Source organism: Podarcis cretensis (assembly GCF_951804945.1).
Source record: "Podarcis cretensis genome assembly, chromosome: 2".
Lineage (NCBI taxonomy): Eukaryota > Metazoa > Chordata > Lepidosauria > Squamata > Lacertidae > Podarcis > Podarcis cretensis.
In genome coordinates this window covers 118,004,926-118,031,981 of record NC_137171.1, presented here as the reverse complement: position 1 = coordinate 118,031,981, position 27,056 = coordinate 118,004,926, and the positions used below count along the sequence as shown (strand labels likewise).

General features: G+C 46.9%; 2 protein-coding genes and 2 long non-coding RNA genes across 12 annotated transcripts in view; 2 read left to right on the top strand and 2 right to left on the bottom strand.

Moving 5' to 3' along the window:
* LOC307208513 (uncharacterized protein) overlaps positions 1-27,056 on the bottom strand; it is a 90,493-nt gene that overhangs the window by 49,421 nt on the left and 14,016 nt on the right. The window lies entirely within an intron of this gene.
* LOC307209187 lies at positions 265-3,905 on the top strand. 2 transcript variants are annotated; one of them, XR_013835394.1, is made up of 2 exons: positions 265-1,293; positions 1,677-3,905. It is a non-coding gene; the product is annotated as an uncharacterized lncRNA (long non-coding RNA). The 2 variants fall into 2 exon arrangements; XR_013835395.1 differs by having other exon boundaries at positions 265-1,414.
* On the bottom strand, positions 1,794-25,506 carry LOC307208117 (uncharacterized protein). 8 transcript variants are annotated; one of them, XM_079962491.1, is made up of 8 exons: positions 25,261-25,506; positions 19,148-19,224; positions 13,626-13,763; positions 10,609-10,737; positions 9,006-9,092; positions 8,042-8,064; positions 7,381-7,487; positions 1,794-6,366 (listed from the first exon to the last, which is right to left on the bottom strand). In XM_079962491.1, exons 2-8 carry the CDS (start codon positions 19,187-19,189, stop codon positions 4,952-4,954), a joined length of 1,941 nt encoding a protein of 646 aa, XP_079818617.1. In that variant the 5' UTR covers positions 19,190-19,224; positions 25,261-25,506; the 3' UTR covers positions 1,794-4,951. The 8 variants fall into 8 exon arrangements, with proteins under 8 accessions (XP_079818617.1, XP_079818615.1, XP_079818616.1 ...); XM_079962489.1 differs by lacking the exon at positions 25,261-25,506 and adding an exon at positions 20,089-20,208; XM_079962490.1 differs by lacking the exon at positions 25,261-25,506 and adding an exon at positions 20,092-20,191.
* Positions 10,744-13,222, top strand: LOC307209272. The gene is made up of 2 exons (XR_013835498.1): positions 10,744-12,444; positions 12,586-13,222. It is a non-coding gene; the product is annotated as an uncharacterized lncRNA (long non-coding RNA).

Sequence of the window (27,056 nt, the reverse complement as noted above, 5' to 3'; positions counted from 1 at the left end):
GGAGCAAAAGGAGGCTAGTAATGCCCCTGCTCAAATAAGAGATGAGCATCAGAATGACAAATTATTCTCTGGCTGAGATTAAAAAAATTGTGCCAGAGAAGGAATTTCAAGATTAACTTGCCCTCCAGTTATTCAACACATGACAGTTTTGAAGGGAAGGGAATGTAGCTCAAGGAATGCCTGCTCTGGGTGCAGAAAATCCCAAGTTCAAACACAGGAATCTCCAGTTTAGGAAGGATTTCTGCCTGAAAACCTGGACAGTATAGACCGTATTGAGCTAGATGGGTCAGTGGTCTGACTCTGCATAAGGCAGATTACTACGAAGATTCCTATCTCCCCAAGAGTTCCTCTGGAACCACTCCTAGCCACACAAAATGGAAATTTATTATTGGCAGGTTTTATGTGGAAAGGAAATTTGGAATGGGGTGTTTGGTACAGGCGGGTAGATGCTTGAATTTTGATTTTCTTGGCGTTGTGGTTCTGAGCCAAGACTGTTCAGAGGCAAAGACCAAAAGCAGCACAGAGAGGGACTTGCTTCCTGGTCCTTCGCAGTGTCCCCGCCGCTGTAGGATCCTGCACCATCCCCTGGGAACTGCTGCCATCAGCCTCCAAGGATTCTTCCGTAATGCCTGAAGGACACTCCTTGCCCAAGTCGCTGCCCTTCCAAACCTCACCAGCTGCCACTGGCATAGCATGAGTTTCCCAGGTGCCGGCACAGCCTCTAGATGCGGGGTTGCGACTCCCATAATCTCCGACTGGGAGTTGTAGTTCAGTAACGACTGGAAGGCTGTGGGCTAGTCCCCACAGCTACTGATAGTACAGTGGTACCTCGGGTTAAGAACTTAATTCGTTCCGGAGGTCCATTCTTAACCTGAATCTGTTCTTAACCTGAGGTGCCACTTTAGCTAATGGGGTTTCCTGCTGCCGCTGCGCCGCCACCACACAATTTCTGTTCTCATCCTGAAGCAAAGTTCTTAACCCGAGGTACTATTTCTGGGTTAGCGGAGTCTGTAACCTAAGCATCTGTAACCTGAAGCGTCTGTTATCCAAGGTACCACTGTACTGAAGAGAACATCATGGGCTGAAGGACTGTTCTCCATTAATTTACAGCAAGTGTTAAATCAGTTTCATCCACAGATGGGATCTTGACTAAAAATGAGGCACCCAACACATCCCACCCAATGGTGGTTTCCCAAATTGTGGCTGGGTTTGGCGTTGTGCTTTTTAAGAGACCCCAGTTCAAATTCCCATCCCTCCCTCAGCTATGAAGCTCACTGGGTGACGTTTTGTGAGGTAAGTCACCCTCATCTACCTCGAAGGATTGTTGGAAGGATAAAATGGTGGGGGAGCGTTTAAATCAGAGCTTTCCCAACAGAGTGTCGCGACATGTTAGTGCGCCAACTGCAATGTGAAGGTCTGTCACGCAAATGCTCCCGGGGCTAGAAAAGGGTTAGTTTAACCTCTGGTTTGCTAGTAAAACTGAATTACTGCGTCACAAAATGATTCATGTCTAAAAAGTGTGTCACCAACATGAAAAGTTTGGAAAGCTCTGCTATAAATTCTTTGGGAAAAGTCTATAAAGAGATCCATTCCAAGTTGGGGTATTTGTGTGTGTGTAAATCTTATCTACATAGACCAAGAGTCTTGACTTAAGTAATATTTTTTTTAACCATTAGGACAGGGAGGCCCCCTCCAGATGGAGCTCCAACACCCATCAGGCATAGCCAGAAAGGTTAGGGATGCTGAGAGTTGTAGTCCGACGGTGTGGCACGACAACCAGCGTGGAAACATCCTGCTTTCGCAAAGATCATTTTATTCAGCTTAAGAAATAAAGCAGAAAAAGAGGCAGAAAAGTATTCAAAACAAAGCATATTTGTATTCAAAGCAAAGCTAGAGATGAAGAGAGAGAGAAAGCGAACAATACCATTTTATAAAATAAAACAAAAATCAGCAAAAAGGGATTAAAAAAAGCTACGCACAGGCAGTCGGTTTGCTTGTTTGTTAGGGCTGTTCAATAACGTCTCCCCTTTCTTGCTAGTAGCGTCCAAGTTTTCAGGGGAAATTCATGGCCTTAAATAAACCCTAGAATGCAACACAGGAATCTGTGGCCCTCCAAACGTGGTCTACAATTCCTATTATTCATGACCATTTTCCATGCAGGCTGGGGATGGGAACTGAGAGTTCAAAAACATACTGAAGGCTACAAGCTCCCTGTGTCTTGCGTACACCAGTGAAGATTCTGGTGGTGTAGATATAGATCAGGGCTAGGGATCCTGTGGCCCTCCAGTGGTTGTGGGACTACAAATCCAATCACCCTCCGACCCATGGTGGCTGCAGGGCTGATGGGAGTTGGAGTCGAACGTCCTCTGGAGGGTCACAGCTTCACCTCCTATATTGCTGGCAGGAATGAAATGTGTGATTCTTCCTTCTGCGGTTATTTTTTTTAGGTAACCACACAACTTTCAGACCGCAGATTCCTATATTTGGGATCTAGCACAGTGGTAAAGGGTCCCCGTCAGATGCCACACTCTGAAGAGGCCTTTCCCGAATACCGGCATAGATCCTCCACAGTTATGTGTTTATCTGAAATAAGTGACAGAAACATCACACGCAGAGGGGCATTACTTATTTGAAAGTGCACCTGTGCTTTCCTCTATAATCTTTTTCCAGTATCTGAAGCATGTGGGTGCCAGACTTCTAAATCCACTCTTCTCCCTGGCTTGAAAGCTCGTCATATAAAGGGAGAATCCGACACTGAATTTCTACTTTCAAACGAGGCATCTGGGCCATGAGATAATGGTACCCACATCTGAAAAAGGGACTACTTCTGCACCAAGTCAATCTAAGTCAAGATTTGTTGAACGGGTGGTAGAGATCCCCACCCCCCAGCTGAGCAGCTCAGGAGTGGGGTGAAGGGGGGGAATGACCCTTCCTGTGAGGCCTTCAATAGCCCTTTAGGGCCTTCTAAGGCCAAGATGAGGAAATGGTACCCTGCTGTTGGACTACAACACCCAGCATCCCTTGTGGGGGCTGATGGGAGATGTGGTTCATCAACATCTGGAGAGCCAAAGGTTGCCTCAGGAAGCACAGTAATGGTCAGGGATGATCGGAGTCCAACAAAATCTGGAGGGCACCAGGCTGGGGAATGTTGCTGAGGAGAATTATTTGTTGGAAAAACTCTTTGTCCCTTTCACAGAAACTCCCATGATTCTTTGGGCTAGCGCCCAATTGTCTAAAACCGGTGCGAGGAACTACAACTCCCACCGCCCCAGTAAGCATGGCCAGTAGCCAGGGGATTGTAGTTCAGCAACACCCAAAGGTTCCTTGAACCTGTTATGAGGTGTTGACAGTCTCCCGAGGCAGAAATGGTTGTCCTCCCAGGTGTTACTGGACTACAACTGCCATTATGCCCAGCTGCTCTGCAGGCTGATGTTGATGGGAGATGGAGTCCAACACCATATTTAAGGCCAGAGGTTCCCCATCTCTGCTCTAAGGCCTTGTCTCCACAAAGAACAGAATGAGGTGGCAGAGTCCTGAAGTGTAAAATGGGGCTGTAACCGAACCGCGTTTTAAAAAATGATTCCTCACTTAACAAACTCCCTTGCAAGAAGTGGTCTGGGCTAGACTCTTCCCCTCCCCCTTATCTGCTAGCTTTCTCCTTTCAACCAAACATATCTGTGTGATTCCAAAAGGGGGGCAGGAGTGGTGTCAGACCCTTTTCTGGATTCTACCACCGCATCCTGCTACATCTCTAAACTATAGTCCAATTCTGTGCCCATTCCAGCAGTTTGGAGATGTTTGGAAAATGTATGTGAGACAGGATAAAAATGCCCCAGCAAAAAGCCTACCCTCAGCGTGACAAAGAGGAGACAGTTCACAGACGTACATATATATATATATATATATACACATATAAATAAATAATATCACATACACCGCTAGTTGAGACTGCTACCCAAGCCAGATGCTAAACAAGACAAAAAATTGAATTCATTTCCTACAATCAAAACGTAATTCATCTAAAAAAGAAAGCCAGTTTTGCTTCTGTTCCTGGTCCATTCCTATTATGATGCCACGGTTCCAACCCATTTCTCAGGGTAAAATGGCTGGCATGGATTCAAATCCTTTGCTGTGTGCCAACACATGGACCGGCACCTCGGCCGGCTCAGATTGGCAGTCAGTGCTATTCCCATTCTCGACCCCAGCTTGGGTCCACCTTGTCCTGATGGGCAGTTCTTCATAAACTTATTCTGCGGAAAGCAAAGCCCGGGCAAAATTCATTTGCCAAATCCAAGCAACGTCGCAGTCCGGTTAGGGCTTGACAGCGAGGGGGTTATCTGGGCCCAAGCCACAGCATGAATCAATGCTAAAATGGCTGCCCAATTGCCACGCCAAACCCTCCTCACCAGATAAAAACAAAATGAGGCAAGGGTTGAGGGGGAGACTAATGGGGTAGGCCTCAAACCACGTCACCATCCCTCCTTCCTATGCATAATCTTCTCCCCCGCCCCATGCTTTCCTCGCCCAGTGGTCTGAAAATGTCCATTGTTTTGCCACAAGGAGAGAACCGTTAGGCATATGGGCCTGTTGTTGCACAGGCCTTTTCCTGCTTCCTGGGAGGCCAATGGAGAACATGGTGGGCTGTTGCTAGGCAACAGCCTCACATCTCTATAGCGCCCCTTCCTTACCAAGCCCAACATGGAGAAAGGAGAGCCGTAGGGCCAGAAAAAAGAGGAGAAGGAAAGAGAAGGAAGCAGTTAGCCCAAAATGGAGGGGAGGGCCGCCCCATCCTTTTCACAGACATGTTTGGAGAAGGCAACCGTGTCCACCGGTCTTCCTTCAGTGACCAGACCAGACTTCACCCTCAGCTGTGGCAGTTCTTTGACGCCATCCTTTCACCTGAAAGAGGGTGCAAGAAGTCACCGGCCAAGAGGAAAGGAAAAAACGCTTCTCATATCTTTGCCTCACTTCCATCTTCTCCTCCTTCTCCTTCTGCCCCCTCTAGGTAGGCCTCTCCGGAGGCTTGTGCGAGGTCGGCCATCAGGCCCAGGTTGACGCACTCGGGGCATTTCTCTGGGCTCTCGGCGGCCGACGAGAAGATCTTCCCGCAGTCCGCGCATATGAAAGAGTTCAGGCCCAGGTGGCAACGCTGGTGCCGGATGAGGGCCGCCTTGGCCTTGAAGCAGCTCCCGCACTCGGGGCAGACGTAGGGCTTCTCGCTGGTGTGCGTCCGCTCATGGGCGATGAGCTGGGAGCTCTCGCGGAAGCACTTCCCACAGCCCAGGCACATGTAGGGCTTCTCGCCGGTGTGGGAGCGCTCATGCGCCACCAGGCTGGAGCGCTGGATGAAGCCCTTGCCGCACTGCAGGCAGATGTAGGGCTTCTCGCCCGTGTGGGTCCGCTCATGCTTGCTGAGGCTGGAGCGCACGCTGAAGCTCTTCTCGCAGTAGAGGCACTGGTAGGGCTTCTCGCCCGTGTGCGTTCGCTCGTGGGCGACGAGCTCCGAGGTCCAGTTGAAGCCCTTGCCGCACTCCAGGCACTTGTGGGGCTTCTCGCCCGTGTGGGTCCGGATGTGGGCCATGAGGTGCGAGTTCTGGCTGAAGCTCTTCCCGCACTCGGAGCAGGTGTAGGGCTTCTCGCCGGTGTGGATGCTCTGGTGGCGGATGAGGTCGGCACTCAGGCTGAAGCCCTTGCCGCACTCCAGGCACTTGTAGGGCTTCTCGCCCCGGTGGCTCTTCTCGTGCAGGACCAGCGTGGCCTTCTGGCTGAAGCTCTTCCCGCACTCCAGGCAGGTGTACGGCTTCTCCCCGGTGTGGCTGCGCTCGTGGATGATGAGGCTGGAGCGCTGGTTGTAGCTCTTCTCGCACAGGAGGCACTTGTAGGGCTTCTCGCCGGTGTGGGTCCGCTCGTGCAGCTGCAGGTGGGAGCTCTGGCTGAAGCGCTTGTCGCAGTGGGAGCACTTGAAGGGCTTCTCGCCCGTGTGCGTCCGCCCGTGCGTGTTCAGCGTTGACCGCTTGCCAAAGCTCTTCCCGCACTCGTTGCACTTGTAGGGCTTCTCGGCCGGCAGGGGTTTCTCGGTGCCCGGGCTCAGGCCCACCACCCCATAGCCCTTTGAGACCTCCGGGAAGCCCTTCTTCTGCAAGAAGCTCTGCTGTACGGCAAATTCACTGAAGTCGAAGAAGCCCCTGCCGAAAGGGATGGAAATTGGTCCCCGGCTGTCCAGAGAGTGGGCCTCGGATGCTCCGGCCTGGCCGTCCCCCCGGGGGAAGCTGACCTCGTCTCCCCCCCACATCATCCGGTTCAGCTGCAGCCGCTCCGAGCTCCCCAGAGAAGGCTCCCCTTCCTTGCTGTGGCCTAACCAGCCAGCTGCAGGGACGAGAATGTCAAGACAGGGAGAGAAATCATCAAAAGGAGCAGCAGCAGATTTGGCTAAGCAAAGGTAGATATTATTGCAGGCGCCGTTTGGAAACAAGGTTCTATTCCTCATGGGTTGTATTTCAGACCCACTGAAATTTACAAAAGCAGCTAAGTATGAGGTCCACTCATTTCAGCAGATCTACTCCTGCTGCAAAGATAGAACTGAAATCAAGCTGGCAACTTAAATTAAATTACCTAGTGGCAGCCAGTCCATTAGGCTACTCCATCGCCTCTGCTGAGGAAGCCTGACTGCATTTGGCCATCCTTGAACTGGCATCATCTAGCTACCTGAACTCTCCTTCAGCCCAGACACTGAGGTCCAGCTCCGAGGGCCTTCTGGCGGTTCCCTCCCTGTGAGAAGTGAGGCTAAAGGGAACCAGGCAGAGGGCCTTCTCGGTAGTGGCACCTACCCTGTGGAATGCCCCCCCCCATGGATGTCAAGGAGATAAACAACTATCTGACTTTTAGAAGACATCTGAAGGCAGCCCTGTTTAGGGAAGTTTTTAATGTTTGATTGTGTTTTTAATATTCTGTTGGGAGCCGCCCCGAGTGGCTGGGGAAACCCAGCTGGATGGGTGGGGTATAAATAGTAATTATCCATCTGAACTAATCATTATAAGAACTGCAGCTTCAAGGAACGGGTGCAGTTGCTTTTTTCCTCCCCCACTCCCCATCACTTTTTCCACATGCGTTGTGTTTTCCGGATTGAGGGCCGACCCTCTTATGACTGATCTTTCCAAGTCACTCTTGAGCATTTTCGACTAAAGAGTGGAGCAAAAATGCTTCAAATAAAAGAGGAAGCAAACTAGGCAGCTCACTGCAAAGAGAGATCTAAGCAGCTAAGGGGCATGCATTTAAAGGACACCCACCCTGGGATCTGTTGTTCCCCCTTCAGAGCTAAAAATCCCCAAACCCTTCACAAACAAAGGTCATTCTGCCCAACGCTGAGTGGAAGATGCAGACCTTTGAGTCTCAGCATCATCTCCTGGAAGGCAGGGCTGTTCTGACAGAGATCACCGTATTTCCGTTTGAGCTCCTCAAGTCTCTGCGCCAGCGTGTCCTCTTCTTCCCTGAGGATTATGAGGCAGTGGGAGAGGGGAGGGGGGAATACGTAAACAGAAAATGAACCATGTAAATAGCTTTAAGTTTGAACAGCAAAAAAAAGACTCTACATTAATAGAAAGCCTCCTTAATGCCCTGGGTTCGTATCCCTGTCAAGACCTTCAGCACAAAATACCTCAGAGATGTGTTTTATTTTTCCGTTCCTTGCAGGAAAGATGGGCAACAGGGGGTAAGGCTGGATTTCCATTGCCCCAGCAAGCATGGCTAGAGATGGTGGCAAACTGAGATTCCAGCAACATCTGGAAGGTTGTAGGTCGTTCTTATCTTACGACTCGACCATGATTTCCCAGGCCTCAACACCCTATGCTGGCTCTTAATGGACATGGAGATTGTAGGCCCATTAATTTCACTTCCCAGGATTCTTTGGGAGAAGCCGTGGCTGTGTAAATTGGTACATTACTGCTTTGAATGTATGGTACGGATGGGGCGTCTGATGTACACAAGTATGATGATTCCTACCCCCACCTCTGGGAAAAAAGCCCTAAAGCAGGTGGATTCTTACCTGATTTCAATGCTTCCTGAATCCTACAAAGGAAAAGTGTTGGCGGAGGGAGAGAGAGAGAGAGAGAGAGAGAGAGAGAGAGAGAGAAAGGCACAAACCATGAGCTGTACAGGGAAAAATTGTTCATTTTCTTACAAAAAATGAGAGCCCAGCAAGAACAACAGGCAGCAGGTTGTTGGCCTCTGCCCCAAGGGGCAATGGAGAGCACCTCCAGGGGTGCAGTACCAAAGTGACTTCCCGGGGCACGAGTCTGTACGGAGGTCCTGGGTGAAAAATTTAGATTGTTCTCTTGCACTTGTTTTTAATGTTTGTTTGGAAAAAGGAGCTAATAAAAATGGACAGCAGCTGTGGAACTCACAGACACTGGACAGTTACTGCAAATGTAACACATTTTCTTTACCTTTTTAAAACTATATAGATAATATATAAATATTAGAGAGGTTGAGAAAGTGCCGGGGGCACCAGTCACAAAATGGCCGCCATGGTGGCGTGGTGTAACACTGATGAGCAAAAAAGAAAAAGAAACAGGACCCCAAGATGATGTGGGCATGCCCCCCAATCAATGGGGGAAGAGGCACCCACATCAACTCTTTGCACCTCTCCCCTGTTCAGCGCAGAAGGGAAGGAGCCCAGTCCTCTCATCCAATGAAACGTGGGCACATTTAAGAGGGAGTTTTTCATTTAGGAGAAGCTGAGGCAGTGCAACAGGAATTTGGCAAGAAGAGCAAAGGGTCTCCTGTACATTGTGGATTTTTCAGGGGATATTTACAAAGGTTTTTTGCAGGTGCCACTGCTGGAGGTACTGGCAGGCATGCTGGCATCCTTGGGCAATATGCTGGCAATCCCTGCAATTTATGATAGCCGGCTTGGCTCCGTGTTTTGGGTCAATAAGGAATCTGCCCACCCGTGTCAACTATTGAGTCTGCTTACCCTACACTGAACTCTACCCCCCAAAAAACCTTACCACTATCTCCTCACTGCTGTTTCCTTCTTCTCCATCCTCTTCCTTCTTCTCTTTCCTCAGGTCCATCGCTTCGGAATCCGGCAACACCTTCCAATGAATAAAATTACTAAGATCAACAGAAACCAACAGCCGCTGCTTCCTCCTTTTGAGTATTTCCTTTTTAAAGAAATTTGCAGCTCCAGTTACTATGAAGATTAAGAATTCATGTGGCCAGACACTCTCCTAGTGTCTCTCTTCAAGTTTCATCCCAATCTAGCCACGAAATCTATCCACATTTTCAGCCACTTCAGCTGTGATATACAGTTGTACCTTGGATCCCGAATGCCATGGTACTCAGACGTTGTGGCTCCCAAACGCCGCAAACCCGGAAGTGAGTGTTCCGGTTTGTGAACGCTCTTTGGAACCCAAATGTCCGAAGGGGCTTCCGATTGGCTGCAGGACCTTCCTGCAGCCAATCAGAAGCCACGCTTTGGTTTCTGAACGTTTTGGAAGTCAAACGGACTTCCGGAACGGATTCCGTTCGACTTCCAAGGTATGACTGTATACGTGTTGGTACTAACATAGAAGACCCTCATACAGCTCAGGACCACTTTACTTGGGAAACTGCCTTATCCCTTTTACACCCAAGTAGATCATGCTGCAGGGACGCGGGTGGCGCTGTGGGTTAAACCACAGAGCCTAGGACTTGCCAATCAGAAGGTCGGCGGTTCAAATCCCTGCAACGGGGTGAGCTCCCGTTGCTCGGTCCCTGCTCCTGCCAACCTAGCAGTTCAAAAGCACGTCAAAGTGCAAGTAGATAAATAGGTACCGCTCCAGCGGGAAGGTAAACGGCGTTTCCGTGCGCTGCTCTGGTTCACCAGAAGCGGCTTAGTCATGCTGGCTACATGACCTGGAAGCTGTACGCCGGCTCCCTCGGCCAGTAAAGTGAGATGAGCGCCACAACTGGACCTAATGGTCAGGGGTCCCTTTACCTTTACCTAGATCATGCTGCAGTCTGCAGGAATGTTTATCCTAAAATTCCCAAAGGCCTCAGGAGTAACCTGGCACAGGGCTTTTAGCGTGGCAACCCCTGTTCTGTGGAATAGCACTCTGGTCGAGATACAACAAGCACCCACTTCCTGGAAGCGATCAAATCTCATTTTGGTTCCAAGAGTATTTCCCAGCAGGCTAAATGGGTGTTCACCACGAGCGGCCACTTGTTAGGGCTTTGGTCTTGTTTTAAAAGCATTTGTTGTATTCTCTTCCGTGCAAAGGGCCTTGGGATGCTGGTTTAGTAGGAGATTAAAAATCATTGTGCCATCAAACTCATGGCCTATAGTGGTGATATGTGCAGAAGCCTTAACAGGGATTGCACTGATTGTATCATGGCTTATTCCTGCAACTGCTTGCCAGTTACGAAGCCCAATTCAAGGCGTCAACACTGACAAACAAAATTCCCAAACTTCCTGCCCCCTCTCCCCAGCGGACCACTTGAAAATTGCTGGTGGTCTTGGAAGGACTACTGAATACTTTTTCCTCCTTTATTTCCAGGAAAATATTTCTGCCTGTATTTCCAGGAACATTTAGCCACAACCCTAAAGAAAAACCACCCCTCTGGCTGTACCTCATTGCTGTTTCCGCATTCCTCTTCCATAGCATCCTCAATCATCAGTTCGTCGCTGCTGCTGTCCCCTTTAACCTTCTCGCTTACGAAGTCTAATGGATCACTGAGACTCTCCTCCAATTTCTTGTGCTGAAAATGGGGGATGGGAAGGAGAAAGAATGAAACCTTTAGGATCTGATTTGGAATAACATTCCTGATCACCACGGCAGTTTCTGTGGTTTAAAAAGGTTTCAGCAAACAACAGCAGTTGGGTCATCATGGAGTGTTCCCTTATGAATCCGGCTTACATTATTCTGTCTGCCATTTGTGCAAGCGTCGGTCACAGGCTCCACCTTCTCTGACAGAAACCATGGTTTACTGGGCACGTGGCTGAATTACTAGTTAGAAATCAGTCCTGGTTTCATAACCGGGGATTAAATCAGTTTCCTGGTATGGGTGTAACAGGAAACCATGGTTTATACAATCCACAGGCCAGCACCTCATCTCGATGTACATGTACCTCGGCATCTTGCAGTAGATGTACTTTGAGTAGTTTGGAAATCAGACACAAGCTGGCTGATAAGCCCAGAAAAATGGTCCACTGTCTGAAACAAACCACCAGATAGAACCACTCGCACCTCAGACCAGTTTTATGGGTTTTTTTCTTTCTTTTTACAGTATTATTACATTTAACAGCTTACACAAGGGATGAGGAACATTCCAGATGTGGCTAGGCTAGGTTTTATCTCTTACTTCACAGATGTGGAACCTGTTGCCCTTCAGAAGTTCCTGGACTACAAGTCCCATCATCCATGGCCGTGCTAGCTGGGTGGCTGATGGGAGTCCAACAGCATCCGAAGGGCTTATAGGCATCGTTTACTGGTTTAACTGGTTGTTAGGCTTATGTTCCGATTTCTAAAGTTCCCTCTATACTGCTGCAAGAGTTGATAAATCATAAGCAACTTCTGCAAGAATTCTGATGAAACAGTTTGCTACCCTCAGACCAAATAATTTTAGCAACGACTAATAAAACGACATCAAATGCAAACAACTGCTATTTTTATAAAGTGTATCTGGACAGAGGTTACGTGGACGCATTATCAAATCCTAAATTACACAAGAATGTGCTTGGCTCACATCTGAGCATGCCAAAAATATCAACGCTAAAAATAGCATCTGCTGTGAAGACAACTAAGTAATCTATAAAGCTCTATTCTAGGCTTTCTTTTTAAAGGAGGAGATGAGACATAAGTGCCTTGGTTCAAGATGGGGAAGTGGTGGAGAACCAGTCTGGTATGGCGGTCTGCCTTGCCTCTGAAGGACGTCACAAATAGGAAGATACCTTTCATTTCCATTCCAAGAAGCTGAATTGTGCCTAACTGGGGTGAGGAAAACCAGCTACAGGTCCTTTTCCAGTTATCTCTGGAACCAGCCACATTGGTGCAAAGAAGCGTTTGAAATTCTCCAGGCGCATTTTGCACCTGGTTATTGGCCACTTGCAACCAAATAAAGATTCCCAGGTGCCAGGATGGCGCCTGATGTCTCCACCATCTGGAGGTGCATGCCTGGGGATCATTGGATCTTGACCGTTTTCACATCCTGTAGGATTATATCTGCTATATTTTATCTGCACAATTGGGATGAATTTCAGGAAGGCAAAAGTTGCATTGAAAAATACAACTGTCGAGCCGCCTGATCCAGAAATGGCACCTAGGCATTCTGTTTTGGCAACTGTAACCCTGGTTTTTAAGGAGCCGTTTGACGCCTAGCTTATATATTTGAGTTTTCTAATGTGGCAAGACCACCTGGGAGAATTTTACCCTTATGATTTCTATATAATCATATATCTGAAGAAGTGTGCATGCACACAAAAGCTCATACCAAGAACTAACTTAGTTGGTCTTTAAGGTGCTACTGGAAGGAATTTTTTTATTTTGTTTTGACTATGGCAGACCAACACGGCTACCTATCTGTAACTGATCATATATCCATATATAGCCATATATCCTAATGATGATTTTTATATATCCATGTATCCTAATGAGGTTTGAATCGCTAAAGCTTCAGCAGAACTAAAGTGCTTAGATCTTAAAAATCCAAAAGTTGCCCTCTGCCCTGCTACTGTGCTTGAAGGAACCAATAAATCTGATGTTTTGGCATTTTTCTATAGGGATCTTTCTCCAGACAGCTTCTCAGGCTCACAAGATGGGGCTGAGTTAGGTAAAGGTAAAGGGACCACTGACCATTAGGTCCAGTCGTGACCGACTCTGAGTTAGGGAACAGGAAAAAACAGTCAGCCACAATGCAATGTTCTAAGTCAATAACAGATGGTGGGGGTTATTCAGGTTTCAATGGTCAAATAGGTTTCTTTTCCTCTTTATTGCTGAAAATTAGGGTAAAGGGCAAATTGACGCACCATCAGAGGAAAGCAGAAGTATTCTTTACATGGGCAGAGGAAGAGCTTGTGCACGCTCATTGGTTCGATTTTTGCTGCAACATACGACTATGTCATGTTTTATGCTGTTTGTACTCAGGTATAAAACCTCAATGCACAGGGGCTTCGGCGCCCATGCTCTGGAAACTATTCCACTGGGTCTTTATTGCTCAGCAATAAACTTTGCCTTCTTTTTCTCCACTGCTGCATCTGTCGATTCTTGGGCACAATTTGAGTGGGCAACAGGTATTCCATATATACTTGCAACACTAACACTGGTGCAGAGGTGGAAATATTTGCCAGAGTTACAGAAAGCTGCCTCATACCGAATCAGGACATTGGGCCAGCCACCTCAGGACTGTCTACACTTAAATGGCAGTGTCTCAGGCCGGGAACATTCCCAGTTCTTTTTGGAGATGTTGAGGATTGAACCCAGGAACGTACAAGAGATGTTCTGCCAATTGAACTACACCTCATAAAGGCTTTCAGATCTTTTTCTTGCCTTTTGGCACCCTAACATCATAGAGATAATCTCCTAAATTTTTTTGTGCAGCACGCCAAGGTCTTACGGAGCCCTAGGAAAACAGGAGAGGATGTTCCTAACCTTTAGCTCCTCAGTGGCAGCTGATGCTTCAACTTTCTCTTCAGTCAGCATCTTCTTGCTGTCCGCTGGCTTCTCAGGCTGAGCTTCACGGTCTCCTCTCTTTTGCTTAAGGAGCGTGAGGCGTTCCTTCGGCACCACCTGAAGAAAGAGAAACGTTACCTGCTTGCTGATTTGCTTCAAGATGCCAGGAACTGAACCTGGACATTTCTACCTTTGAAACATTTGCTCTGTGCTACGGCTTCTTCCCAACTGATTAAAGGCCACAAATTATGTGGCAAGGCCTTAAATCATGGGTAGGCAAACTAAGGCCCAGGGGCCGCATCCGGCCCAATCGCCTTCTCAATCTGGCCCGCGGACGGTCTGGGAATCAGCATGTTTCTACATGATTAGAATGGGTCCTTTTATTTAAAATGCATATCTGAGTTATTTGTGGGGCATAGAAATTCGTTCCTTTTTTTCTTTTCTTTTCAAAATATAGTCCGGCCCCCCACAAGGTCTGAGGGACAGTGGACTGAAAAGGTTTGCTGACCCCTGTGGCTTAAATCATGTGCATGTATTAGTGCATTAGTGCATGCATAGTGACTTTTGTCACTATGAGATCTTCCATCTTTATCGAGGGGAATACTAACCTCTTCTTTCCTATAACTGTAATACAGTGGTGCCTCGCAAGACGAAATTAATCCGTTCCGTGAGGCTCTTCGTATAGCGGTTTTTTCGTCTTGCAAAGCAAGCCCATTGACGGCTTAGCGGATTAGCGCTATTAGCGGCTTATCGGCTTAGAAAAGGGGGGGGGGAACCCGCAGGAACTCGCAAGAAGCAAGCCCATAGGAAATTTGTTTTGCGAAGCGCCTCCAAAACGGAAAACTCTTTCGTCTAGCGAGTTTTCCATCTTGCGAGGCATTCGTCTTGCGGGGCACCACTGTAGACTGAGTGGTGCATTTCTAATAATCTCAATAACTTATTTCCAAAAATAAGTTCCCCTCTGGCATCCTATTACCACCCTTACTGTCTGTATGCTCATATATATCTTTTATGTGAACCATCCTGAGACCTCTTGGTATAGGGCGGTATACAAACTCAATTAATAATAATAAAAACAAGACCAACCCCCAGAGTCCGTGTTCAATATCAAACACTATTTTGCTTGCCATGTAGCCATCTGTCTATTGATGTTTACTTTTATTATTTTACTCCGTTTTTTTATTTTTATAAAGTTGTAAGCCGCAGTGGTGTGTTTGTATGATACAATGGTATATAAATATTTTATATAAAGAAAATAATAAACTGGGGCGGGAGGAAGCTGACAGTTATCCCTTCCTTCCTCCGAAAAGCTCAGGGACCATTCTGTCCTCACCCATTCTCTCCCCACAACCACCATGCAGAACTTAAGCACTACAGAAAAGAAGATAAAATGAGGCTAACGGCATAAAAGCCGTACAAAAATAAAAGTATTGTTATGAATATTACTACAAATCTAAAATATTGATTTGAAGCAGAGTTGAGAAATTAAATCATAATTACCAGAATCAGCAAAGCTAGAATTGTACAAGGAAAAGGGATGAGAGATGCTCAAATGAAGGGATATTTGTAGCCATTTTTTTCCTTGGGAGGAGACTCCCCCCGCCATTATCAAAGAAAAGCAAGATTACATTCCACAGATATCCAACCACATGAAAGGATTTGATAAATCGTATGCCCAAAATACATGCATTGCAACTTCTGCAACAATTTTGATACAACATAGCTTACTATCATTAAAGCAAAACCATTTCAGCAACATCTAATAAAACTATATCAAACAGCAAACAACTGCTGCTTTTTAAAAAGTATATTCGGATAGAAGTTATGTAAGACATATTACCAAAACCAAGAATGTGCTTGGTTCGCATCTGGGCATACTAAAAGCATCAGTGCTAAAAACAGCATTTGCTGTGAACACAACTTGTTTGACTAATCTAGAAGACTGATTAAGTTGGACCAATTCAAAGTTTTATTTTTATAACAGGAGACGCTAAACGCATTGTTTCAAGATAAGGAACAGGGAGTAGTGATGTACTGGTCTGGTACACGGGTCTGGCCAGTCTCCAAAGGACATTACAAAAATAGAAACATGTATTTTATTCCTGTTTTAATAAATTTAATTGTACTTGAGATAAGGCCCAACCCTTGCTGCATTTGAAAATATTATTATCATCATTTAATTTCTATACCACTTAATATATTAAAAATATCTCTAAGTGGTATACAGAAAACTGAAACAACAACAACTTAAATAAAATATTGCAAAATATAGTTACATATAAAAAAGTTACCTTAATACAAAGTTACTATATATATCTCAATTAATTTTCCTTCTGACACACCAGGTTATCTCCCAGGGTCCAAAAAGGCTCTCAGCTTACCCACAAAAGTCTCAACTTGCTTTTTATGGGCCCAAGGTGGATGGTACTTCCTCAGGCATTATTAATACTTACTAATCGCTTCACTCATAAAAACAGCTCAAAGCAACTTACAGACACAAAAGAAGAAATATCAAAAACAATTACAATAAACATAGTCAATAAAAACAAATGCACACCTTCTGTACAAATAATCACAGGGCCTAGCAGACCCTGCCCTAGAAAAGCCACAAATACTTAAAAACCTTTCAGACTTAGGGTCAAAAACCCAGCTGAAGAGAATTTTTTTTTTGTTTGGAGTCTAAAACTCGACAAAGAGGGCTGCAGGCGAGAGTCCCTGAGGGGAGGATTCCCCAAACTGGGAGCCACCACTGAAAAGGCCTGTTTCTCGTGTTTCCATCTTGCAGATTTCCCACATGGATGATGATCCCAGGGTTTGCAGGAAGGTTCAAATGGAGAGAGGCAGTCCTCAAGGCCTTCTCTTCTTCTTCTTTGGCAATCACTCATAGCCAAGTAAGATTGTCTTCCATGAATATGGCTTTAACAGTGAATCTGTAAGTGACTGTGGAGGCCGATTCTGGATCCACATGTCCTTCCACAGTGGGGACAGAGGTTTCAGGGTGGGAGTTGATCACGGTGTGGATTTGCCAAGCATGCCTCCCTCTTAGCACATTTCTCCATTTCATCCTGAGTTCGAGCGTCTTCAAAGCCCATGACACCTTTGGTAAAGGCTGTTCTCCAATTAGAGCGCTCGCAGGCCAGTGTTTCCCAGTTGTCGGTGTTTATACTACATTTTTAAAGACTTTTCTTCAGAGAGTCTTTGAACCTCTTTTGCTGACCACCAGCATTACACTTTCCATTTTTAAGTTCGGAATAAGAGTAGTTGCTTTGGAAGACGATAATCAGGCATCCGCACAACATGACCTGTCCAACGAAGTTGATGTTGAAGAATCATTGCCTCAACACTGGTGATCTTTGCTTCTTCCAGTGCACTGGCATTTGTTCACCTGTCTTCCCAAGTGATATGCAAAAAAATTTCAGAGACACCCTTGATGGAATCTTTTGAGGAGTTAGAGATGGTGTTTATAAGTGGCCCATGTTTCACAAGCGTACAGTAAGGCTGGTGGTACAATAGCTTTGTAAACAAGCATTTTGGTTTCCCTGCGAATGTCCCGGTCGAGGTACAGTGGTGCCCTGCAAGACGAATGCCTCGCAAGACGAAAAACTTGCTAGATGAAAGTTTTCCGTTTTTCGAGGTGCTTCGCAAGACGAATGTCCCTATGGGCTTGCTTTGCAAGACGAAAATGTCTTGCGGGTTTGCTTCCTTTTTCGTAAAACCGTTAATACCCGGGGAATCCGTGCTCCGCAAGACGAAAAAAATCGCAAGACGAAGCAACTTGCGGAACGAATTATTTTCGTCTTGCGAGGCACCTCTGTATTGGGATCCTGATCCACATAAGGCTTTATGGGTCAAAACCAGCACTTTGAAACTAACTGGTAGCCGGTGCAGTTGGGCCAGGATTGGCATTGTGTGCCCAGACCAACTTGTAACCTGGCTGCCAGGCTCTGAACCAGGTGCAGTTTGTGAACCACCAAGAAACATTTAAACATTTCAGCGTAGTATAGCATCAAAATGATTTTATTTATTTGCAGAGTATGTCCAGATATTTTTTTCAAAATGCGAGCAGCAGCATCGAGTGATGCTGCAAGCTCACGACTCATTGAGTTTGTATACATACTTAAGGTACGAGGCTCGTTTATAATTCCTGTTGCTATGCGGATGCATTCTTTTACAGTTTCTAAGTGTCGCACGATTACATTATAAACTACAGTAATTTTATTCGACGTTATAAATCAAGCGCTGCAAGGTGTTGTTTCTTTTTGCTTTCCAAAGTAAGGTCAAAGGTAAAGGGACCCCTGACCGTTAGGTCTAGTCGTGACCCATTCTGGGGTTGCGGTGCTCATCTTGCTTTACTGGCTGAGGGAGCCGGCGTACAGCTTCCAGGTCATGTGGCCAGCATGACTTAAGCCGCTTCTGGTGAACCAGGGCAGCGCACAGAAACAGTTATCTGCCGGAGCGGTACCTATTTATCTACTTGCACTTTGCCGTGCTTTCAAACTGCTAGGTTGGCAGGAGCAGGGACCGAGCAACGGGAGCTCACCCCGTCACGGGGATTCAAACCGCCAAGCTTCTGATCAGCAAGTCCTAGGCTCTGTGGTTTAACCCACAGCGCCACCCACGTCCCTTTGCTTTCCAAAGTATTTCTTATCAAATAAAAATGTGGTGTGGTCTGAGCACATTTTTTATTCTGAAAATGTGGCCTGGAGAAAAAAGTTTGAAGAACCACTGTTTTAAAACATAAGAAAGGCTCAGCTATTGGATAAAGTTTAGCACCCTTTTCTCACAGCAGCCAGATGCTCTTTTTATTTTTTAAAAAAATACTTAAGAGATTTCAGTGATTGAACCTGGGACAAAGCATTCTCCCATTGAGCTACAGCCTGTCCTCAGATAATTAGGAACAAAGGGAGCTGCCATATATTGAATCAGACTTTTGGTCCATCTAGCTCAGTAATGTCAACACAGACTGGCAGCAGGTTTCCAGACTGTCAGGCAGGAGACCGCCACCACCTTCCAGAGTCCTACCAGTTGGGATAGCTCAGCCGGTACAGCAGGAGACTCTTATCTCAGGGTTGTGAGTTCGAGTTCCACATTGGGCAAAAGATTACTGCATTGCAGGGGGTTGGAGACTAGATGACCCTCAGGGTCCCTTCCAACTCTATGATTCTACCTGGAAATGCCACTGGTGTTTGGACCTGGGTCCTTCTGCATAAAAAGCCGGTTCTCTGCCAGTAATTTGCCTTCCTTCCCTATAAAAAGTGGGAGCAGCACCTCAGATCTGTATTGATTTTTTAAAAAATTGATTTCTTTTGGGGGGGCAGATGCTCCCCCGCCTTGCCTTGGCTACACCCATGCAACTGGTTTGAACCTGCAAACTCCTCCATTCAAAAGCAACGCTCTAATCCAGACCAATTAATACAGCTTTTTAAAAAAAATTTAAAGTTAATGATCTTTGTTGAATGTGGACATTTGCACGCTCCCCTTTCTTCCCTGATAATTCCTACCTGAATTTTCTCTTCTGCACCCTTTTCAACTCCGGTGTCCATGGTAAAGCTGGGGTGATGGCGGAAATTTTGTGCTCCTAGTGGGGGAGGGGAAGAGGAGAGGAAAAGAAAAGAAAAGAAAAGGGAGTTTTAATTATTTTTTTTAAATGATTGAAAGGGAAAGCAGGGTGCGGTGGGAGAAAAAGCAAGCAAGCAACCCGGATCTCTCTCTCTGGGGGCGCAGAAAAGTCGTGAGTTCAAGTTTGCAGCGCTACCAAAGCTCCATCGTAGAACATTTGCTTCTCGATCTCCTTCCGCATCAGGAGAAAAATCAGGAGGAGCAATCGCTTCGGTCAAGAGCGCTAGGCCCCACGTGCTGCAGCGCCGAGCCCCTGAGCACGTGCAGAGTGCAAATCGTAGCACCACCCAGCTCTCCCCGGGAAGCAAGCACAACCTAACTTCAACTCGCCCCCCCAAAAAAAAAAATTCAGGGAAAATAAAAGGTGTCTGCGGGCGGAGGCGGAAGGAGTTTATTACTATTACTACTATTATTATTATTATTAAAAAATGCTTTAGAGCATGTGCAAAAAGTCTTCCCTTTCCCCCCCCCCCCCGCACTCCAACCTACGGAAACGGATGGCGAAGCGAAGCTCGTCTGAAGGCGCCGAGAAGTCCCTCCGGCAGGCGGAGGGTGATGCAACAGGGAAGGCCAGGCTCCTTCTGAGCATGTGCAAAGCGCGCCCCGCTACCCTTTCCTGCAAGGATCGCCCACCCACCAGCCCGCCCCCTCCCACACCCACCTAGGGCTGGGGGCGGGGGAAGGCGGAAATCGTTGAAGAGAATGCCTCTGAGCATGTGCAAAGTGCACCCCTCTCTTCTTCCCCCGCCCGCAGGCTAGAAGATCCTTTCTTGTGCAGGAAAGCGGGAGGGAAAAATCAATAATATAAATATAAATATAATACTACTAATTCTGCAAATCTGCCGGAGCAGCTCCAGCGGAGCCTAGCTTCTCTAATCCCCGAGTCTTTGGGAGGAACGTCTGCATTGCTAACTTAAACCGGTTAGCCACCCACTCGCTTCCCCTCCCGCGGAACCCTGGGAGTTGTAGGGCGGCAGGCCCGGCGCGGCCATTCTCCGCGCGGCCTCCGGGACTACAACTCCCAGGGTTCCTTGCGAGGCGATGGACGCGGCGAGCTTTGCAAAGGGATCGGAGCAGAAGCGCCTGGAGCAGAGACCAGTTTTGCAGAGAAGAGTCAGTGGGGGATGAAACCTTCAAAGCAGGGGGCTTTTGTTTTCATTTGTAGTTTCTTTACTTCTTGTCCGTCTCCTCGCCCCGCATCTGGAGTTTGGTTCCTTTTCAGGAAACCGGTTTGAAACCGGGTTAAAGGGGCGCCGTGTAGACGCGGCTTCGCGCCGCTCAAGGAAAGGAGACCTCTTTCCCCGCTGCCTGTCTCCCGCGCCCCTCGGGGTCCAGGGATCCGGGACGGGCGGAGGCGCGGGCTGAGCTCACCGTTCACACGGGCAGCGCCCGGGGACAAAACCCGGCTGCCCTGCGAAGCGAGCAGAGCAATAAGGAGAGGAATCCGTGGCTTCTGCTTCCCCTCTGCCAGGACTACCCAGGGCCATAGCTGTCAACGTTTCCCCTTTTTGTTAAAGAGAAATTCCCTTATTCCCAATAGGATTCCTCGCGAGAAAAGGGGAAAGTTGACAGCTATGCCCAGGGCCCTCCTGTGGCCATGGAGAGCTCATCATCATTATCATCGAATTTGTATACCGCCCTTCATCCAGGCCCGTTGTCTTTGTCCATGGAGTTTTCTTGGCAGGGATACTGGAGTGGCTTGCCGGTTCCTCCTCCAGGTGGATCACGTTGGATCAAGACTCTCCACTATGACCTGTCCATCTTCGGTGGCCCTGCACGGCATAGTTCATAGCTTCTCTGAGTTATTCAAGCCCCTTCGCCACGGGAAGACAGTGATCCATGAAGGGCTCACTGGAAGGATAGATCGTGAAGCTGAGGTTCCAGTACTTTGGCCACCTCATGAGAACAGAAGGCTCCCTGGAAAAGACCTTGATGTTGGGAAAGATGGAGGGCGCAAGGAGAAGGGGACGACAGAGGACGAGATGGTGGGACAGTATTCTCGAAGCTACCAGCATGAGTTTGACCAAACTGCGGGAGGCAGTGGAAGACAGAAGTGCCTGGCATGCTCTGGTCCAGGGGGTCATGAAGGGTCAGAAACAACAACAACAACTTCATCCATAGAACTCAGGGGGTTCACAACATGAAATTACAATACAAAAAACTCCATGCTAAATAATAAATAATAAACATAAGAACAAAAACAAACCAATAATCCCTCTCCCGTAATCCATTTAAGGGCGTTGGATGTCAATCAGCCTGGAAGAAAAGGAATACTTTCTCCTGGTGCCTAAAGGTGTATAATGAAGGTGCCAGGAGAACATTCCCGGGGGAGAGTAGCCAACCATCTGGTTGTGGCTGTATATGTTGAGTGCAAGAATTAAGAGCAAAGCAAATAAACAGTTGCCAACTTTTTCTTTCTTCTCTGGAGGGGGGCTCCTCTGCCTTTTGCAGCCATGTGACAGGCAGAAGTTATTACTATTATTTATCGCTTCTTTATGCTGTGAACCGCCCTGAGATCTTCGGGTGAATGGTGGTATGATTTCTAAAATAATAATAATACAGGCAAACCTCAGTTGTGGAATGTAATCCGTTCCAGAAGCCCGTTTGGCTTCCAAAACGTTCGACAACGGAATCGTGGCTTCCTATTGGTCGCAAGAGCTTCCAGCACTCAGCGGAAGCGACATCGGACGTTCGGCTTCCAAAAAACATTCGAAAACTGGAATGTTTACTTCCAGGTTTTGGGCATCTGGGAGCTGAATCGTCCGAAAACAGAGCCGTTCAGGAGCCGAGGTTTGACTGTCATAAATCCCTGAGAGATGTTAGGAGACTCCTCTCTGAGCTACAAATCTCAGAGTTCCCTTTAAAGAGGGGTTGATTGTCAAAGCACTTTGGGAACTGTAGCTTGGAGAGAGGGAATAGACTCTCAGCACCCATAACAAATGACAGTTCTCAGGATTCTATGGGGTGGAGGTAGCTATGGCTGTTATAATGGTATCACAGTGCTTTAAATGTATGGTGTGGATGTGTCCTAGAATGATAGAATAATAGAATCATAGAGCTGGAAGAGACCACAAGGGCCATCGAGTCCAACCCCCTGCCAAGCAGGAAACACCATCAGAGCACTCCTGACATATGGTTGTCAAGCCTCTGTTTAAAGACCTCCAAAGAAGGAGACTCCACCACACACCTTGGCAGCAAATTCCACTGTCGAACAGCTCTTACTGTCAGGAAGTTCTTCCTAATGTTTAGGTGGAATCTTTTTTCTTGTAGTTTGGAACCATTGCTCCGTGTCCGCTTCTCTGGAGCAGCAGAAAACAACCTTTCTCCCTCCTCTATGTGACATCCTTTTATATATTTGAACATGGCTATCATATCACCCCTTAACCTCCTCTTCTCCAGGCTAAACATGCCCAGCTCCCTTAGCCGTTCCTCATAAGGCATCGTTTCCAGGCCTTTGAACATTTTGGTTGCCCTCCTCTGGACGCGTTCCAGTTTGTCAGTGTCCTTCTTGAACTGTGGTGCCCAGAACTGGACACAGTACTCCAGGTGAGGTCTGACCAGAGCAGAATACAGTGGCACTATTACTTCCCTTGATCTAGATGCTATACTCCTATTGATGCAGCCCAGAATTGCATTGGCTGTTTTAGCTGCCGCGTCACACTGTTGGCTCATGTCAAGTTTGTGGTCAACCAAGACTCCTAGATCCTTTTCACATGTACTGCTCTCAAGCCAGGTGTCACCCATCTTGTATTTGTGCCTCTCATTTTTTTTGCCCAAGTGCAATACTTTACATTTCTCCCTGTTAAAATTCATCTTGTTTGTTTTGGCCCAGTTCTCTAATCTGTCAAGGTCGTTTTGAAGTGTGATCCTGTCCTCTGGGGTGTTAGCCACCCCTCCCAGTTTGGTGTCATCTGCAAATTTGATCAGGATGCCCTTGAGTCCATCATCCAAGTCCTCAGGCCCTGAAACAAGTCTTGCTTTATAGAATCATAGAATTGTACAGTTGGAAGGGACCCCGGCTGTCATTTAGTCCAACCCCTTGCAATGCAGAAATCTTTTGCCCCAAGTGAGGCTCTAACCCATGACCCTGAGATGCTCTACCAAAAAAGCCATCACAATGTTGCAAGTATATAAGGAATACCTGGTGCCCACTCAAAATGTGTCCAAGAATCGACAGACGCAGCAGTCGAGAAAAAGAAAGCAAAGTTTATTGCTGAGCAATAAAGACCCAGTGGAATTGTTTCCAGAGCCTGGACGCCGAAACCCCTGTGCATTGGGGTTTTATACCTGAGTACAAACAGCATAAGGGACGCGGGTGGTGCTGTGGGTTAAACCACAGAGCCTAGGACTTGCCGATCAGAAGGTTGGTGGTTCGAATCCCCGCAACAGGGTGAGCTCCCATTGCTTGGTCCCTGCTCCTGCCAACCTAGCAGTTCGAAAGCACGTCAAAAGTGCAAGTAGATAAATAGGTACCGCTCCGGCAGGAAGGTAAACAGCGTTTCCGTGTGCTGCTCTGGTTCACCAGAAGCGGCTTAGTCATGCTGGCCACATGACTCGGAAGCTGTACGCCGGCTCCCTCGGCCAGTAAAGCGAGATGAGCGCCGCAACCCCAGAGTTGGCCACAACTGGACCTAATGGTCAGGGGTCCCTTTACCTTTACCTTTACAAATAGCATAAAACATGACATAGTCGTATGTTGCAGCAAAAATCAAACCAATGAGCGCGCACAAGCTCTTCTTCTGACCATGTAAAGAATACTTCTGCTTTTCTCAAATGGTGCGTCAATTTTCAGCAATAAAGAGGAAAAGAAATCTATTTGACCATTGAAGCCTGAATAACCCCCACCATCTGTTATCGACTTAGAACACTGCATTGTGGTGGTTGCTCTTTCCTATACCACTCCCCCACCCCATCTCGTGAACATGAGAAGCAGTCTAGAAAAATGCCAGCACACCAGATTTATTGTTTCCTTCAAGCACAGTAGCAGGGCAGAGAGAAAGAGGGCAAAGGGGAAACTTTGGTTTCTTGAGATTTAAGCACTTTTTGCTCTGCTGAAGCCTTAGTGATTTTAAACATCATTAGGATACTATGGCAAGCTCTTAAAGAAATGGGAGTGCCTGATCACCTCATCTGTCTCCTGAGAAATCTCTATGTGGGACAAGAAGCTCCAGTCAGAACTGGATTTGGAACAACTGATTGGTTCAAAATTGGGAAAGGAGTACGACAAGGCTCTTGAGAGTCCCATGGACTGCAAGAAGATCAAACCTCTCCATTCTGAAGGAAATCAGCCCTGAGTGCTCACTGGAAGGACAGATCCTGAAGCTGAGGCTCCAATACTTTGGCCACCTCATGAGAAGAGAAGACTCCCTGGAAAAGACCCTGATGTTGGGAAAGATGGAGGGCACAAGGAGAAGGGGACGACTGAGGACAAGATGGTTGGACTGTGTTCTCAAAGCTACCAGCATGAGTTTGACCAATCTGTGGGAGGCAGTGGAAGACAGGAGTGCCTGGCATGCTCTGGTCCATGGGGTCACGAAGAGTCGGACACGACTAAACGACTAAACAACAACAACAAGGATACATGGATATATAAAAATCATCTCTAGGATATATGGTTATATATGGATATATGATTATATAGAAATCATGAGGGTAAAATTCTTCCAGGTGGTCTTGCCACAACAGGATGATTTAGATCTTCCTTCTTCTCCATGGCTATGACACACACACATGTATGAGTATACCAGTGGTTTTTAACTGAAGTTTTGTTATTATTTTCAACTGCTGCGGAGCCATTTTAACCACAGCTTCCTGCTTCGGATGAAAATGGGAACCTGGTGGAGACTCCCTGCTTGGCTCGCTTTCTTGAAGGGCCTGTGTCTGCGCACAAAAGTCTTCTTCACATCCCGGCTTATTAAGTCCTGATGCCATTTGCCCAAACTCTAAAAAATGGGGTTGTGTTTCAAAGCTATAGCTTGCCGCAATACGAACTCACCCTAGCCTTGCCACAAGTCAGTCACCTTCCTCTCAGCACGCTGGGTAGCTTGGCATCAGGTTTGTGCAGTGGGAGACGGCCTTCACATGCTTTATTTCCACACTGTACGAGGACAGGAGCTAAGTAAGATTTGCTTTCCTGCTCATGTGACTGTAGGCTCCTCCCCTTGTTGGTGGGCGGAGCCTGAGAGGGATTGCTTTATTTTTTGAATTACAAGATGCATACTGTGGCTCTTTACAACAGTGTACATTTAAAACATCCCTCCAAAAAAAAGAATACCGTAATTCGTTCCGGAGGTCTGTTCTTAACCTGAAACTGTTCTTAACCTGAAGCACCACTTTAGCTAATGGGGCCTCCTGCTGCCGCCGCACCGCTGGAGCCCAATTTCTGTTCTTATCCTGAAGCAAAGTTCTTAACCTGAAGCACTATTTCTGGGTTAGCGGAGTCTGTAACCTGAAGCATCTGTAACCTGAAGTGTATGTAACCTGAGGTACCACTGTATGCAGGGATTTATGATATCTAAAATGAACCATGGGAAGAGAAGAAGGGAAGTCATTGATATCTTAAGGATGTTAAAAGAGTATTTTAGCATAAATCCAAGAGGAAATTCAGCCACTTTTATGTTTTGTTAAAAATGCAGATGAGTGTTGTTAGCTGGGGCTTTTATCCATGCCAGTCTATGTTGGATTTTATCCCTAGATTTTATTATTGCAAGACTAGGTCTTGATTTTGTCTGTTTCACGGTGTTTGTCAGCTAGAGAATATTTGTTGGTAATGAATTCACAAGCGAAATCGATAAAAATGAATTTGTCTGTTTTACAGTTGCTTTCAACAATTATTATTTTAAAAACAAAGTACATCAGCTGACCTTGGATTATTGATTGATTTATTTTTTGCTGGTGTTAAGTGGTGGTATTTTTGGGGGGGGTAATTGTTGTGTATTGAGTCAAAGGATTTAATATCTGTATTATTATTGTCTGTATTTGCATTAGGGTAAAGTAACTGCCTTTTGGTTCCAGAGGGTACAGCTACTATTGGTTCATTTAAGCTGCTGTATTTGGATCCTCTGTCTTATTGGTTTCCTCCAAAAGGCAGGACTGTGATTGCCTGATATTGTTCCCTCCAAAATGTATCCTTTCTAGCTAGTTCCCTGTCCCTATAAATGTAGCTCTCCCCTCCTCAGGTCCCAGTCTTGTTGCTTTAATAAAGAAGTGTTGCTAGAGAACTGTCTCCAGCATATTATGTCAAGAGAGCTGAAATCACAAACCCCACGTCACAACAACTGGCGACGAAGGTGGGATCCGGAATGCTGAGGAGCGGTTAAACGCAGCCCTGCCTCAGAGTCTGGATTGTATCTAAGAACAAGACTCACTGGCCAGCTGAGAAGACGACCCTGCCCACAGGACAATGGAGAGTCCAAGGGTATTGGAGCCCTTCCAGCCATCAGAGCCCCACACGTGGGAAGACTACGTCGAACGCTTCGAGTTCTTTGCAGTGGCTCAAGGGATCACTGATGCCAGCAAAAGAAGGGCCACATTCCAGAGCTACTGTGGGCCTGAGATCTTCAAGCTGGCCAAGGCATTGCTTGCCCCAGCGAAGCTAAGTGAGACATCTCTCAGAGATATTCTTGCCTGCCTAACAAGCCATTTAGCGCCTACTGAGACCAAGGTGGCCCAGCGGATGGAGTTTCATAAGAGGCAGCAGCGTGCTGGGGACTCTGTATCTGCATTTCTAGCTGAACTGCGGAAGCTAGCTCAGCACTGCGACTTCCAAGATCTTGAAGAGACTCTCCTGGA

What these genes read in the sequence shown, in the direction of transcription:
- LOC307208117 (XM_079962486.1), bottom strand. Translation starts at nt 19,854, where the DNA reads ATGCTCAGAAGGAGCCTGGCCTTCCCTGTTGCATCACCCTCCGCCTGC. An exon ending in GTGCAGAAGAGAAAATTCAG is followed by an intron (nt 13,764 to 19,147) that starts GTAGGAATTATC and finishes CTCTTTCTTCAG; the next exon opens with GTGGTGCCGAAGGAACGCCT. An exon ending in TCAGGAAGCATTGAAATCAG is followed by an intron (nt 7,488 to 8,041) that starts GTAAGAATCCAC and finishes CATAATCCTCAG; the next exon opens with GGAAGAAGAGGACACGCTGG.